Here is a 16,248-nt window from a genome sequence, read left to right as displayed (position 1 = left end):
ATAAAGTACACATCGCATCAACTTCCCTAAATAGACGACAAGCACGCAACATTTTTGAATATTTTCAACTATAACGCTGTGGCTAAAAAAATTTTACAACCATTTATCTTAATTAAACTTTATTAAAGGCATTAGTTGTATTCTTACGAACACGCTTAAGGGCTTAAGTGTGTTTTGGCGCATCCTGGCAGTGTAGCAGTCCTGTCGTCTAGTAACAACAATCTGCGCGCAAAATGGCGAGCTCTACTGGGAGAAGTCGCTGGGATGATAAAGGAAGCGCTAGTTTAGGTAATTAGTGCACGTTCGTTTCTCACTCTTATGTTTATAAGACTCGTAAACCAAGTTGGACGGTGGGTTTAGTGCATGTTGCGGTTTTGTGTATTGGATCCCGTTTCTGGCTTTGGCCTTAGGACTAGAACCTCGGACGTCTTTACTTCCCGCATAACCGCGTTTTTGTAATGGAATGCTTATTACAGTTGATTACAGATATTGCAATGAGGCAGGTGTAGTAAGCAGCGAGTGATCATGCGATCTTTTGCATTAGCAAACATGCATGTGTGTTGCATGATCGTGGCCGTACTATCCAGAGTGCATAGGCGCGCGGTTCAGTGTGTTTTGATCAGCATGTCACTTGCCGGCATTTGATTAATCGAGCCGTTGCTTTAAACCTGCCAGTGTATTTGCCGTTGACCTAGGCGGTGGCACTACTGCGGTAGCGTCAGGCCGCCAGGGTGACGATCAGGAGCGGGAGCCGGCAAGTCCCGTCGACTCGGAGAAGCGTAAGCTTGGCGATGGAGAAGGCGGCGACGATGCAGCCAAGAAGCCAAAGATTACCATGGGGTTCTCCCGGACATTCAGCAGCGCCAAGGCAACCGAAGAGAAGAAGTCGGGACCTACACCGATCTCCATCAAGTTTGGGGGACCGGTAAGTATTGTCGCAGTTTTTTTTTCTGCAGTGACGGAAGGATTCTCTACGTGTGGTATCGTTGGCGCCCCCTGCGCCAGTGCTACATTCGTAGATGGTGGCAGCAAGATTCTTCTTTACGGGGAACTTTCACATTGAAAGAACGCGAGCGCGCAGCCGTGACTATTTCTGCAATAAGTTTCATGTAAGGGGCTTTTCTTGCAAGCGGTGGAGGGAAAAAAAAAAAAAAAAAGAGCCTTATTATTGCAAAAACCGAATGCTTACACTCTTTTCTTCCCACAGTTTTTGGCTATACATTTCATATATTTTCTATGCCGTGTATCTAATGTAACTCGCTGTGTGCAGGTTTAATCAGATGTGCTCACAGTGTACTGTGCAACACATCTTACATGTTATTCTTCTAGTTAGTGCTTCTGAGTCATTACTTTGGCATACAGAAGTATAAGCGTAGTACCTGTAGGTGTTATACATCCCACTGTTCTCATACTGGGATTGCATTTTCAGTTGATTACTTCCGGATATAATTAGATTTTTGTATGACATGACATCCGGTGCAAATTCTTAACATTCGTTGAAAGCTATATCTCCAAAAGTGATTGACCCAAATGTGATAAGTTGAACCACTGTATTCAGGCTCCTGCTGATCTGGCTGGTGCCAGATTTTCTTGTCGGAAACTTTCTGCAAAGCCTTGTGTGCCAGCAAGCAACATGAATTTGCTCTGTAAGCCTGACATAAGCATACCTTGCCACTAGTCCACCTCTTGAGGCTTGGCTCTACCTGTGTAATTGTGGAACTTCAGTGTGCACTTAAGTATAAACCCCATGGGAGCGATCTCGCGCGTGACGGCGACAAGCAGTGTGATGGAAGTGACTGTTGCATTCGCTCGTTGCCTACAAGTCATACCTCACGTGAGCGATGACTTTGAGCGACGTCTCCCCGGTGTTGCCAGTATGAGGGCTGCAAATATGCACTGAAATTGGCGTGACGCATGCTTTATTCATTTAAGTTGATGTGTGTTACTTGAAAGAGCAGCATAAATTATTTCTGAAGGTCTTGCAGTAGGTTCTTATCCTTGCACATACCAAATTTAGTTGTTTGCTCGTTCCGTGCGACAATCGGTAGTACTTGACTGATGTACACCCGGTGACAAAAGTTTACGGACCATGGGATCTCAGAAAACGTTCAATTCCCGAGCAGCCTGTAGCAGTAGCCAGTAAAACTCTATACGACAATGTTGCTAGCTTATTCTAGTCGAGGCCCAAAATGCAAATACCAGGCTGCGTTGTGAGGCTGTAGAGATATTCAGCTTTTTCTCAGATTTCATGGTCCATAATATTTTGTTGACGGGTGTACATCCAGTTCCGGCTTCGCGCTATTAGCTAGTCACTCATAGCACTTCTGGGCGACGAGCTACAAATTGTAGATTTCCAGAACTGAGTGATCGAGCGACAAGAACGAGCAATCTGGTCGCGCGACAGCCCATTTCGTCGCTCAAAACCGTCTTTCAAAGCCATCTCGCACAAAATTGCTGTGATGTGTTTTGGGCTTAAAGGCAGATATTGAGTCAAGCTTTAAGGGTAGACTAGTGTTCCTAGGTATCAAAAGTGTCACAAATATTAAGAACAGACCTTTTATGAGCAAGAATATGTTGTAAACTTCAAATGGGATTGGCACCAATTTGAAAATATTGGCAGGCTCCCATGATGGTAGCATTTATAGGCAGAAAATCCTTGTCAGCCATCAATAATCAAGAGACAATTAGACTGCATTTCAATGTGAAAGAACATTTTTGGTCAGTCTTTATGCTACCTGTTCTCAGCGCTCTGTCTGTTAAACTGTGTTACTGATTGTCAGACGTGGAGTGGGTTACGATCAAGCGAAAGAAGTGTAGATGGGCAAGTCACCTCATATGTACAAGCAAATAACTGATAGTGTTACTGGAGTAACAGAATGGGTGCCCAAGGAAGAGTTGTAATCTCTTGAATGTGATTTATGAATACGTCCTATTGTCGTGCACTTGGTAATGGCTGCATATATGTAGCCTTTCACTCTAAAACATTCTGGTTGCTAGTTAGTGCTTGCATATATCGTCGTCTCTGGTCCCATTGAATAGTGCTGTCTTCTTTGCCCAAGTATGTACCACCTGGCTAAAATTGGCACACTGTTGACTGCGTACATGTTTCTTCTTTTCTGCATGACCCATGCAAAGAAAACCAAAGAGCAGAAAGCACCAGTGAAGAAGAGTTCAAGCTTATCTGTTGCCGAGGCCTTCAACCAAAGCAGTGATGTGAGTTATTTTTGCCATCCTTGCTGACTTTTGTTTGAATACAATGACCGAGTGACTGTGTTGTCCTTGGCAGGAAGAAGAGGAGATGCCACCTGAGGCAAAAATGCGCATGCGCAACATTGGCAGGTAATAGGCAGACTTGTTTAGTGACAAGAACACAGGAGCTGACGCTTTCTCGTTTGTCGTATGCAGGGACACCCCTACGTCTGCTGGCCCCAACTCGTTCGGCAAGACTCGCAAGGGCTTTTGTGACGTGAAGAAGGTTTTCGAGAGAGACCTGAAGAGCAAAATGAATGAAGTAGCAGATTGAAGGAAGCTTTTTACGCACACTCAACGAGTGAGCTTGCGAATCAATTTGTTGCTGGCTTGCATTCGTTGAGGTTAATTGGTATTGTCTGCTTCATTGTTTGGCCATCATGCCTCATCTATAGGCATGAACATTGTAAAAAAAAAATAAAGGCAATTGCATATAAGAGTCAGGACCAGGAAAAAAAAAAAGAATGCTCACATCCCATTCATTAGAATGGTAGTAGCGTTACTCTAGAAAGCACTGCAATATATTTTGTAATTTTCTGCTTTTGGTCTGTAAATAAACATATCAAAATCTCTGAAGTGCTTCTCTGGCTATGTTATTTACTCGGATGAGTTATGGAAGTAGTTTAATCAATCTAGTTTGTAAGTAATCAGTCAGGCAAAACCCATAGTATATTAGTAACGAAATCAAATGAAATGTGAACGCTCCATGGCTTTTGCTAGTTTATGATGTTGGCATGATATTGGCTTGTTCGCTTAATTTGGGGTTTACATCAGCTTTTGCACCTGGGTGTTACTTGTAAGAGGTGTACTTTATAGTACTTTCCTGTACACATTTCATTTGCCCACTACAGTATCTCAAGTTGATCAGTTGCTATCTTGTCCGTGCAGCGTTATTGTTTATTGTGAATGAATAGTAAACCTTGATTACCAGAGGCTTCTTTAGAAGGTAAGTGCAATAAAATATTGTGTCACAGTCCCGTAAGAACACTGTTGGTAAAAAGAGCATTTAAATTAGGCTGCATGTGTGAAGGCAGGCTTACAGCTGACCATGCTCGAGAACGAGCCCTGGCATTGCCTTTTGTGAGGGATGATCATGTTGGTGCCCACTGCACGTTGTAGTGCACGTTAAAGAACTCAGGTGGTCAAAATTAATCCGGAGCCCTCCACTACGGCGTGCCTCATAATCGGAACTGGTTTTGGCACGTAAAACCCCAGAAAGGAGACAGGTGTCCACTGAAGAATATGTGAAAAAAAGGAACGCTAGTTCTGGTGCTTTGTTCTGCCTAAAAGTCAAAATTGCCAGTGTGAGCATAGCAGGCAGAAAGATCGTGGGGCTAGAACTTTGCACTAGAAAACGTTTACACTCTTTGAGGCATATCTTGCCGCTAAACAATAATCGTCATCTGTCTTGTGTTTACTCGGAAAAAAAAACTGAGTTCGCTACTTTCCTGTCAAGAATGCCTTGTCAAGCCGATGATGCACATGCCATAACTGACCTGGAAGTACTAGGTACACGGCGTTAAAGGAAAGGCACACAAGAAAGATGAGAATTACAGTGGAATCTCGATGATACGATCACGGCTAATACGAATTTCCGGATGATACGAATTTTCTGAGGTCCTGGCCGAGCCCCATTACTTTGCAACGTGCTAGAGAACGGTTTTACGAATCGATTTTTGACCCGCGTCGGTTGATAAGAATAAACGCTGCCCCACCGACGGCCGCGAAAGAGAACAGCGCGCAGTCACGTGCATTTTCCCTTTCTCTTTTGGTGCGGAGGCGCGGCGCCAGACAGCGCGGAAGCCGCGACTGGGCGTGAGGAGTTTGAAGCGGTGGCGCTTTTGTTGCTTTTGTGCTTTTCTTTTTGTCTCTTCGCTCGCTGCGGCGGCCGCACTTCCGCACGCGCGGCCGCCGCAGCAAGCAAAGGTTCGTGCGGTCTATCGCTTCAACGGAAACTGAGCGACGTAAGCACAGCGCATACAAAGGTCAGAGCCGTGTGGAGATCGCTTTCAAGATACGGTGCGCGCGACAACACCGACAGCCGGCACAGGCGCAAAGAACGCATTTGTTGGCAGAGTGGGAGCCGCCCCCCACTCCCTCCCTCCCGCGCTACCTTCCCGCTTCGCTCCTTTCGCGTGGGGAGATTGCGTCGCCAGTTACCCTTGCGCTCGGTTGCAAGATACGCATTTGGCGCCGCAGCACAGCGTCGCCCCCCTTCCCTCCCTCCCATACCCCCACGCCCTTTTGCGCAACGGAAGTCGCGTTTGCTCTCCGCTGTGCGTTCGCTGTCCGTGAAGGCGCGCGTCCCCCGCGCGCTTTCACTCGCACATACGGCGCGCGGTGACGACTTTATCGCCCTTGGACTCGTGCTCCACGTCTCATGCCCCTCCTCCGCATCGCCCTCGTTGATCTCTCCCATCGGTGGGCGCACCTCGTGCTCGCTACCGCCCTTGTCGGCGAGATTTTCCCCGGAAGCCGCAATTTCGTCTCATGCGGCTGCACTGTAAGTGGTATGCGTTTACATGGAGTTCTATGGGAGGGTAAACGGGAGTCGGAAAAGGCCGCGTTGTAGCCAGTTCTGCACTATAAACGGTTACGTTATAAGTGGTCTATACCGTAAATGCTTTTTACGTACGTGTGCCTGAGTGAGTTCACCTCTCGACTCTTTAATTTAGCTAGTTTTAATTATGTTTTTGTGATACAAATTTCGGCTAATACGAATTTTTTTCGTGACCCCGTGAGATTCGTATTATCGAGATTACACTGTATTGTTTAAGGACACGATAATTTCAAAATAGTGCAAACTTTTTTCTGAGTGTTGTACGGCCTGAGGTGCCTCTCGGCGTATTCTGGGAGAACTGCTGTAGCACGTGATCCCTGGTCATGGAGGCAATCCCCTCTACCGTGCACACGGACAAACCGACTTCGCTGTCGCACCAAGAACTAATAGGCAAAAGGTGCATCCGCGTCGGCTCGCGTCTGATTGGAGAAAAAGCGACTACATTTGTGCTTGCTGGAAGAAAGAATTTTGCTGGCCACAATGTTCGTTCCTGTATTCTTAAATGTAGAATAATATAGCATGCCCACAACGCTGATAGCGCGATTGAGTTATAGGTGACTTGCAAAATAGTGCCCGCCCTCTTTTGCATGTAGCTGTGGCCGAACCGCTCACTGGAAGATCTGGCTGGAAAAGAATGCTTATTTCCACTGTCTCCTGGGCTGCAACAAGTCTGGGCTGCTAAGAAGAAGACACGACAGTGCGCTGTCTTCTTTTTGTTTGGCCCAGTTTTTAGCGCTGTTCATTTTTCCAAGTCGTGTACCAACTAGGTCATCAACATGCATTTATAAATGCATCAATTTGTAAACGAAATGTTATAGTTTGTTTATCATTCTTATCATTTTTCAAAATATCCTAAGGATGATAGCATGATTTGATGCAAAGTGGCTGCACGTCTTGGCAATGAAAAAAATGTGGACAGTTTGCACTAGTGGTGCAAGGCTGGGTCACAGCGGAGCTAGTTCCGGCTTTTGGTAAGTGTTGCTAGGTTTTGCCAAGTTTTGCGAGGTTATATATGGCTTGGCTAGGTTCATACTAAGTGTTGCTAGGTTTTGCTAAGTTTTGCAATATGGCTTAGCTAGGCTCATAGGCTAGGCTAGGAAGGAACTGTTCTCCTTCGTGAATCGTAGTCCCGCTGAGCCCCCCCTCCTCGAAATAAATGTCTGGCTATGCCACTGCCTAGTGGGTCATGTTGACTCTCCTTTCGGTTCTTATTGCGTGATATTGGCCAACGTACATTTATCCTAAGTGGGCAAAGTAGCTAAAGAAAGCTGTTGTTTAATAAGTTATAAGTGTCTGCTGAATTCCTAAAAAGTATAAACCAACTAGCTCAGCTGAGAACCATCTCACAATTGAACGTGGTGTTCTCAAATTTGCTCTGCCTGTGAACCTCGCATTGAAAGTTTTCGTACAGTTGTAAATATGTGGTAAAATGTTTGAAAGACAAATAAACAAACATTACTATGACAACTACAAAAGGTTATTAATTCAGAAGTTAGATAAAATATCACTACTACATGACTAACTAATCAATAAGTACACAAAAATACTGGTCTCTTCAGGAGGCTGCTAGCAATATACAATTGATCTCGTCTTCCCAGAAGGTTTCACTTAAAAAATGCTTAGTATTAGCTGCGACACACGGGATTACGCCAACTTCAGGGCCCTTTGGGTGAAGTCATGAACTAAACAAATTCTGGAAGAGCCAATCTTATGATGAATGTCTTCGTTAGCACGATTATCATTGAAGCAACGTAGTGACACACCATATTGTCACCGCAGAGACCCGTTATATAAGAGGCATGTATGCAGCCAGGTTCCTCTCCCATGCTTCCCAATGAACATGCTACACCATCTAGCATCGTCGTCTTGAAATTTGCATGCGGCAGGTGTGTGAACATATATTCAGACAACATTTTCGGAGTATATACGACGCGGGTTAAATTCCGTGCAGCACCGAGTAAATGTTAAAATTTTTTTGTCAATAATGTGGCACACACCCAGCGACCCAAGTTGGCGTCAAAGAGGTTCATTGAAGAGCGGCACATACCCAGACCCAACCATAATAGAGTCCGAACCCATAACCAGCGTCCCAAGTTGGTGGGGAAATGGTTAGATAGAAAGTTAGCCCCCTGAAAGTGCATGGGGTTACCAAGAATGCTATTCACTATAAAAGCATTTTTGTATTTATTCGCCTGTTGAAAAATGTTGGGCCCACGTAAGTAATGAGCAACAGGAACAGCAATGTGCTCCTTATCATGTACACACATGGACAATTGAAATACAAACAAGCTAGGGCTAGCTAGGGTGCATTCTTTTGTTTTTTTATTTCAGCAAAATATGTAATATTATCACGATTATGGTTTCTACGCCTACTGCGGGGATTGTACCATCTTTGGCAACTGTATAAGTAGCGGTGTGAAATGTCGCTCTTGAGTTAGTACTTGCAAAGGTGTTCCGCTTTATAATTTCTTGTTTGGTTTCATTTGTCCATGACTGTACATTTGTGATTAGTGCCTGGTTAGTCTGATGAAAACCATTAAAAAATAGCCATGATTTGGTGCGCTTGGCACCTATATTATCGGATTCACCGCAGTGAGGTGCATTTCTCAAGCAACTCTTCATAGAAATCACCGAGAGTTCAAATAAAGCAGGCTGTGGAGCTAAGAATCAAAGATATTGCCACTTCTTTTCAATCTGGACATATTTATTCACCGAAACTGGTGAAATTTCACTGGATTATCGATAGAAGAGCTGTTATTTGTGACATTAAAGGGCAGCTGAAGCACTTTTCAAAAAAAGAGCTTTCAACTAATTAGTTTTTCACCCCCTGAATACGAAAATCGTAGTTTGACAGGCCAGAAGTCACCGCTAGTTGCTTTAATTTAGCAAAAACAAGCCGCAGCGTCTGCAGGAGACGCCGCGGGTCGTTTAACGGGCTGTGATGGTGAAAGCGATCGTGACGTCATCTTGGGTATCGACGAGGAGCGCGATTCGAATAGAGCGCTCACGTGACCCCTCTATTGGCGTCATCCTCGCGCCCGGTCTTTCGCCGCTATGCTCGGCACGCGAAGAGGGCGAAGCTTTAATGAAAATTTAAACTGCGATTGCGGCGCTGCTAGGTGTATAATCGATAAAATAACTGCAGGAGTTCGATTATACTGCGTCAGCCTTCCAAACCCCCGTAAATCTTGTAATTATAAAAGATCTTCAGCTTCCCTTTAAGTAACATACGTCATCTAAATATTACCTGTAACACTTTTTTGTCTGGGTCACTGTCCATTCCTAATGAATGAAATCTATGCTGGGAATTCCATGTCTGCAGCACACGTCATTTACTGACATACCTTATAATACTCGTGTAAGACCTGCACTCCCAACTTTGGAGTTTGAAAATTAGAATAAAGTGATTCAGAGAAGCACGCTTGCATCAACATGCCATCCGCGCTTGCACATTGTGCAGGCCCAGGTATGGCAGCAGGTGGCCATAAGTGCCGCTCCTGTGATGCCACTCACCACAACCTCCTCCCACTATAGAATGTGCAGGTCCTCATGTGCAAGTATGATAGCTTATTTGTAGGTTTATACAGCCTTATGGCTCAGTGAAATTAGGGCATGCACATATTTCACGTAAGATTATGCTCTGCGTATGAAGCTATGTTACTGCATAATTTGTGCACTCATCTTCAAACATTGCGCTATTAAAAGATGTAAGTTTGGGAATGCCAAATAAGTAACCTATGTCAGATGGGGAAATAGTGTCCAACTAAACTGTGTCCTTCAGGTTTTCAGTCTTATGTCGATATCCTGGTGGCAGAGTTTCTTGGAATGGCGGTTTTTGGAAGTTGAGGACACATGGTCACTATTCATTGAGACAGCCTCCTTCAATCTCTATATTGCCATTGACACAATGACATATAATACTTACCAGGCAACTAAAACGACAACAACCCCATTAATGCAGCAGCTGTCGCATCCCTATAACAGCTATATTGCTGTGAATATTGACACGTATACATGTTTATCTTTCACCAGTGGCCGCTTTCCACCGGCTAACAAATGTTAAACGTTATCGCTCGGCGCAGGTCGCGCCTGCATCGGAAAGTTCTCGAACGTTATCGATGCTTCTATCCGTCGTCTGTGGTCACCGACGCTCATGTAATCCGATGAGCAACGCGAATTGTCTAGAACTTTCTAGAAGACACGCGGGCACCAGGGATTAATCTGGAACATTCGATCACTCACGTATAAAAGCCGACGCGTTTCGCTGCTAATCAGATTTTCGCCGATCGCCGACTGTGTTCGCCGCTATCGTTGTGCTTTGAGTGTAGCTTGCTTTTGTGGGCACAGGTTCGCCCAATAAAGAATCAGTTTCGTCATACACAGTTTTACGACTGTTTTCTTCAGCGTCACTACTACGTGACAATATGTAAAGAGCGTTACTTTGCAGACAGCCCCCCCCGAAAAAAATATACTAAACAGTGTTTGAATTCAGTATCCAAAAGCAGCTATGAAAGACACTAAAGTGGAAGGACCCGAATTAATAATTAAAGTGAAGCTTCCTTTTTTTTGACATTTTTTTCTTGGTCAACTGGGTATGTGCCACCAGATGCTCTGGCTTGTATGGCACGTAATTTTGATTAACGAAGTAGTGCCAGTAACCATACTTTAGTTTTACTTTGGGTTTTTAAAATGCAGACCCAATGCTGGGCATACAAGTGCTTTGGCATTACGCCCCCATTGGAATGCAGCCGCAAATTCCGGGAATTGGACCTGCAACCTTGTGTTCAGCAGCAGAACACCACATCTGCTGAAGTGGTGTAGATAATCCAATGTATGAGGCAGTATACTACTGATGGCTGCAGACCCTTCATCTGTGAGGTATGTCCGATTATCGGCTGGATCTAAACCTTCTGGAATAAAATTGTGGCAGCAACTGCACTTTCACTCACAGTGCACATAACTATACTTAAAAACATAGTTTATTCACAGGAGCTTTACTGTACATACAATAACAGCTATCTCGGCATCTTGGTAAAGTACAGGGCACAGAAAGACATGACTTGATTTCTTTACAGCGCTATTTACAGTTCCCTGCTGGAAGTGAGTGGATTCTGCGTTGGTATTGAAAGTGCACAAGGGAAGCACCAGGCATGACCAGGTCTACAGCTTCAGTATTGTGAGAAGTACCTTACGCTTGACTAGACAAATGCACAAGGCAGTAACTACTACTGATGGCTGAGGACTGCAGCACTTCATGGACTTTTATTATTAAGAGTGATTAAAGCATTCTTTCAAAAAATTCATAACTCACAAGTCTCAAAGCACAAACATTGGAACAGCAGTTGCACCTATCCATTGTCACATTAGTGCTGCCCGAAAATTCTTTAGCTCCCTAGGCACACCTAATGCGAGAATTTCACTAATAAAAGTGTTGCTCTGTAAACAACATAATGGCAAAGGGTAGGCTTAACAGTGCACCGAGGTGAATGAATTGGCGACCACGATAGCCTATATTAGCACATCCTGGATCATACTTGCAACATCTTGTGCAACAATTCCTTTAGTGTGCACTGCTAACTGTCACATGTACATATGCACATACACACATACATCATGGGCACATGTTACCTTTCATGCGCACACTTTGTTTTTTTTTTTTTTGTTATTTACAACATTATTGGAAAAAACTGCCCTGCGCAACATACATGCAATGGATCAATCTCACGAAGAGCTTTATCACTTTGGTAATCTTAGGAACGCAAATTCAGAAGCAGAGCATCAGAGTTGACATACAGAAATGTTTACGCTACATGGCATGATGTACACAGTAAACATGTGCCGGTGGTACATGATTTCGACTCTTGAGATACTGGCACATTATGACCGCAGCATGGAAATGGCAAACAAGGTAAAAGTCATCTCCACCACACAAACAATGACATTCTCCTGTTAAGAGTATTGCTCTCGAGATGCCAGAAGTAATGACTATTTTTTAGCCAATACCCGGTGCAATTTCACGACTCCCGCATTCCCACTTCGCTCCCAGAGTGTCAAAATGACACAGGATTTAAAGCTTCTGCCATGGTGCCTCGGCCCACTACAAGTGTCTTCTTTGCTAGCAGTTAAGAAGATGCTGGCTTGCAATCATTACACATGACTGAGTATATAAGTAAAAGAATGCGTAACACACAGGTTCCAGCAGAATGCATGCATCGTCAATTTGAATGCACAATGGTTGTGACAAGCAGCAAAAGTTCATGTACTGCAGCGAAAGGCCTGTTTTCCTGACAGCCACTCTTTCCATTCAAAGCCCGAGAGATGGCTTCGAAGGCAGAATGGCGCTAGGAAGCAAGTCTCAGCCAATATTAACACAAAGAAAAGCACCTAAGAGCACTTTTTCTTTAACCTGGCCTTGCTGTCCTACTGCACATATGTCAAGGCAAGGAAAGCTGCAATATAACAAAGGATATTGTGGGTTGTATTGCGCTTCTTGCCCAAAATAGAATTGTATGAATGGCACGGCGACAGCAGTGACATTGAAGGTCCGTTAGATTCGCCGCCACTTTCGGAACTAGAAGGAGGTGCTGCATTTTGCTGTTTGTTTCATCAGTTCAACGTGGCGGCATCTGCATGTTGCCATTTCTTTTACACAATGCAGGCTTCGTGCATAATGAGTGCACGGCATTCGCTGTACTTGTCAGAAAGGTAGAGCAGGGCTCGCACAGATTGTGCCGTGCCAGTTCTGCATGAGCATGACTGGCTCTGAAGTAGCGATTCAGATTCGAATGGACCTTGTAACATGCAATGAAGCCACTGGTGCCTGAAATGTGAAGACACTCCGTGGCCTTTGACTCGGTGATCATGTACTTGTGTATTGCAGGTATAAAAGCACAAGGCTGGTCCCACCTTGCGTTTTGACCAATTTTCCAGCTAGCTGCAGCATGCAGATGCACTCTCTGCTTACATGTACCAGCAGGAATAACATTTTACCAGGAAATTAATAGGCGCAGAGTGTGTGCGAGAAACTAATGAGGCCATGGACAAGAACGCAGCTGTACCCCATTGCTGCAACTTGCATGTCTTGCTGCTCAACCAAGCATTTTTTGGCAAGGTGTGGGTCTTGTGATCGCAGTGAATGTAAAACACCAGTGTATTTAAAATTATACAGGTCCAGTCACAAGGAAATCTCGCAACGCATATGTCTTTGATTCAATCAAAGCAAAAGAAAAGAAAAAAAAAAGAATAATTTGCCTCAACACAACTGGTCTTCTAGACCAATATCGTATCATTGGCCATGAGCTAAAAAGCATAGTTCTATGTTAGTTTTTTGCAGAACAGGAAGCTAATGGCTTCAAGCAGATGTCACTGAAACACAGGTGCCATGAAAAAAAAAAAAAAAAGTTTTTGAGTGGCCTAGGCTCACCATGCAGGAACTGGGGACAGCACTTTAAACATTGCTGTGCAGAAATTGCAGTGCACTTTTCGATTTCAAGTTGTGCATGCGGACTGTGATATCATGTCTGGCATCTACAGACTTGATGCTGCACTTATTTCCAGCACTTCTAAACAGCTGGCAACTACAACCATGTGGCACTATTCCCCAGATGCTGAGTAGTCACTGACCAACATTGCACAAGAATCTGCAGTAGCGACGCTCCGAGCCTACAGCAACGAAACAAGATGCTGTTGAAGGCCGTGGCAGCAGGCAAGCATGAAATTAACGCCTTTTCACAACGCAGGGAGCTCTTGTCCACCGTAGTGATACACCGAATACTACCACACACTCGGTTCTGGCATCTCGTAAACACGGGCCACAGTAGCCAAAAATGTTGTCGCCTTTCGTTCTCCGACCACTGTCCCCCACATAGAGAAAGTGTACCGGCCACCCTCTCGGATCTACGACGGTGACGAAGCCCGCCGCCACAGCGCCCTGGTGTCACTCCCGCTGGACAACAGGCGTTCGCAGGTGCGCGCCACCTGCTCGCGAGTGGCGTGCCACCTCTGCAGGAGCTGTCATCGTAGCTCGAGGCCATAGCGGCTCTGCTCCATTTGTAGCGCGCCAATGGCAGCCGCCAAATGTCGGACGTGCCGCACGTTGGAGATGCCCAGCGCCCGCAAGTCCTGCTCTTGCAGCTGGGCGATGCGCGCCAGGTCGCAGAGTCGAGCCTCGAGGAACAGTGGCTCGTACATTGGCAAACCGAGTGAGACGAGCCAGGGCCGTAGGCCACCCGAATAGTCGGCCTCCACGCTGGTGCCGTGGCAGGAGTCGGCCAGGAAGTCATTGGGAACCTGGCAGAGGGAATGCAGCATTTTAAAGGACCGCTAAAGATAAGTGCGAAATTAACCCCACAGACCCCGAACACCATTTCACACTGAAGAAAATTGAAACAACTTGTTTGCATTTATTTCTGGCCATGGAGAGTATATTGGTACGAAGAAAAGGGTGAAATGATAACTGATAAAAAATTAATTAGTGATTAATTTGCTGAACTATCCACAACTGGGAACTCCTTCCAGCATACCAAGAACTCTAGTATGGGCTCTACATTGGTTTTCCAGCGCTTCAACCAGAGTTTTTAGACGTCAAATTTAGCTTATCAAAAATGATATGCTGGGCTTTGTGGGGTTAAAGGGACACTATAGGCAAAAATGATTTCTTCTGTATCGGTAGATTACCCTTCCACAATACCGCAAACACCACTCTTACCACGAGAAGCTGCTTGGTAAGCCAGAAAGAAATGAAAAACACAGAAGGCGAGTGGTGACGCCACCTTGAAGTTCCCGCACCAGCTCACTGTGACTTCATGGATTTTGACAGCGTCTTCTAGGTCCCAGTTAATTCTTTAGCGGTTAAGATTGACTACATTGTGTTCTAAAGGATCCCAAGACTGAATATGGCAAGTTGCACGAACTTTTACTGAGCCAACGTGGCCCAAATACGAAAAAATTACTTTAGAATTCGTGACGTCACACTGAAGTGCTGATGTTGGGGTTCCCGCGGGAAATTAAAAAAAGTTAACTTTGAGCTTCATTTTCTCTTCTAATAATTGACCTATTGCAGTGTAATTAACAACAGCAGAGTTTTCGAAGAATACTTTATCAGTCTAAGTTGATTTACTTGTTTTGCTTTAGTGTCCCTTTAAAGAGACAGAATGGGTGCCAAGAGAAGGAAAGAGCAATCGAGGACGGCAAAGAATCAGGTGGTGCGGTGAAACCAATATTTGTAGGCGTAAGATGAGGTTAGCTGGCGCAAGACAGGGGTGAATGGAGATCACTGGGAGAGGCTTTCGTCCTGCAGTGTACATAAATAGGCTGATGATGATGACAGAGAAACGCTAAATCAGTTTAGACTGATAAAGTATTCTTTAAAACCATTTTTTTTTTATGTTCAAGGTAATGGGTTAATTATTAGGAGAGGAAATGAATGTAAGAGATCCCTTACTTAAATTTCAGCCAGTAAGTGAGTGTGACATCACAAATTTCAAAGTATATTTTTTCGTATTTGGGCTGTTGCGGTGCAGTATAAGTACTCAAAGCTTGCCAAGGCCAGTCTTTGGCTGTTTTAGAATAGAATGAAGTTCATCTTTATTGTGAAGCTGTGACCACGTGCTCAGCAGTACATCATAGCTGGCAAGCTGCCATTGCAGGTCAGTCAGTAAGGTTTTGGGAATGAAAGTCTTCAATTTTTAAACATGCTGCTTTGCATTTAGGGCAGTGTATGTGTAAAGCTCTGACAATCAACATACAGTTAATGTTACAATGCCTTCCAGGAAACATGGAAGGCACTCACCCCTTGCTTGCCTATGCGATCCAATTCCGTGATGCGAATCTTGTCCAGGGCTTCCGCAGTTTCTGCTATATCCCTTTGAAGTTCCTCGGAGTACCGCTGTACCAAGGCTGGCGGTATGCCACAAAAGCCAATCTGAAAGTCACATAGGAACAGAACAAAACAATCATTACGCTAATGCTTTCACCAAACAGGCAGTCTGTACGTGAAAAAATTCTTAAAAAGTAAACACGACTGACTCAAGTGCAGCTAACACTGGTGCAGCACACCTCCTTTCATTTGTAAGTTTAAAACTGTATGAGCAAATGCAGAGGTGCCTTCATTACACTTTCTGTGTCACAAATGCGAATCTACCTGCACTATGCTACACAATTTCATTGCACATGTTAAACACGAAAAAAGAGTACAAAAAGCCCTGCCCACATGCATAAGTATGCTTGCGTTTATTTTTTATCATGTCTGCAACTGGGTGCTGACAGGCTCTTGAATGTACTTAGCACCTGCGCACTAAATGCGCTGTTGTGACACATTCTTTTAATGCTTTGTATACAGTGTAACAGAAATAACTTTGATACCTTTATAAGACTTCGGCTGTTGTTTGTTCATACCATGCATCTGATGAAAAGTGACACTGAACACTAAACACTTGCAT

General features: G+C 44.5%; 2 protein-coding genes across 2 annotated transcripts in view; one reads left to right on the top strand and one right to left on the bottom strand.

Moving 5' to 3' along the window:
- Positions 1–148: 148 nt before the first annotated feature.
- Positions 149–3,825, top strand: LOC119461237 (PEST proteolytic signal-containing nuclear protein). Its single transcript, XM_037722466.2, has 5 exons — positions 149–288; positions 696–925; positions 3,136–3,213; positions 3,287–3,339; positions 3,406–3,825. The coding sequence occupies exons 1-5, from the start codon at positions 234–236 to the stop codon at positions 3,521–3,523; spliced, it is 534 nt and encodes a 177-aa protein (XP_037578394.1). The 5' UTR covers positions 149–233; the 3' UTR covers positions 3,524–3,825.
- A 6,945-nt stretch (positions 3,826–10,770) lies between these two features.
- LOC119461235 (uncharacterized) overlaps positions 10,771–16,248 on the bottom strand; it is a 315,477-nt gene continuing 309,999 nt past the window's right edge. The window contains exons 21-22 of the mRNA XM_037722465.2: positions 15,600–15,731; positions 10,771–14,098 (exon numbers count right to left, since the gene is read on the bottom strand). Of these exons, the coding sequence (XP_037578393.1) occupies positions 13,823–14,098; positions 15,600–15,731 (408 nt within the window). The 3' untranslated portion in view covers positions 10,771–13,822. The remainder of the gene's footprint in view (positions 14,099–15,599; positions 15,732–16,248) is intronic.

The sequence above is a fragment of the Dermacentor silvarum genome, chromosome 8 (assembly GCF_013339745.2).
Source record: "Dermacentor silvarum isolate Dsil-2018 chromosome 8, BIME_Dsil_1.4, whole genome shotgun sequence".
Classification (NCBI taxonomy): domain Eukaryota; kingdom Metazoa; phylum Arthropoda; class Arachnida; order Ixodida; family Ixodidae; genus Dermacentor; species Dermacentor silvarum.
The sequence above is the reverse complement of the archived record's forward strand: the minus strand, read 5'-3'. Positions and strand labels throughout refer to the sequence as shown.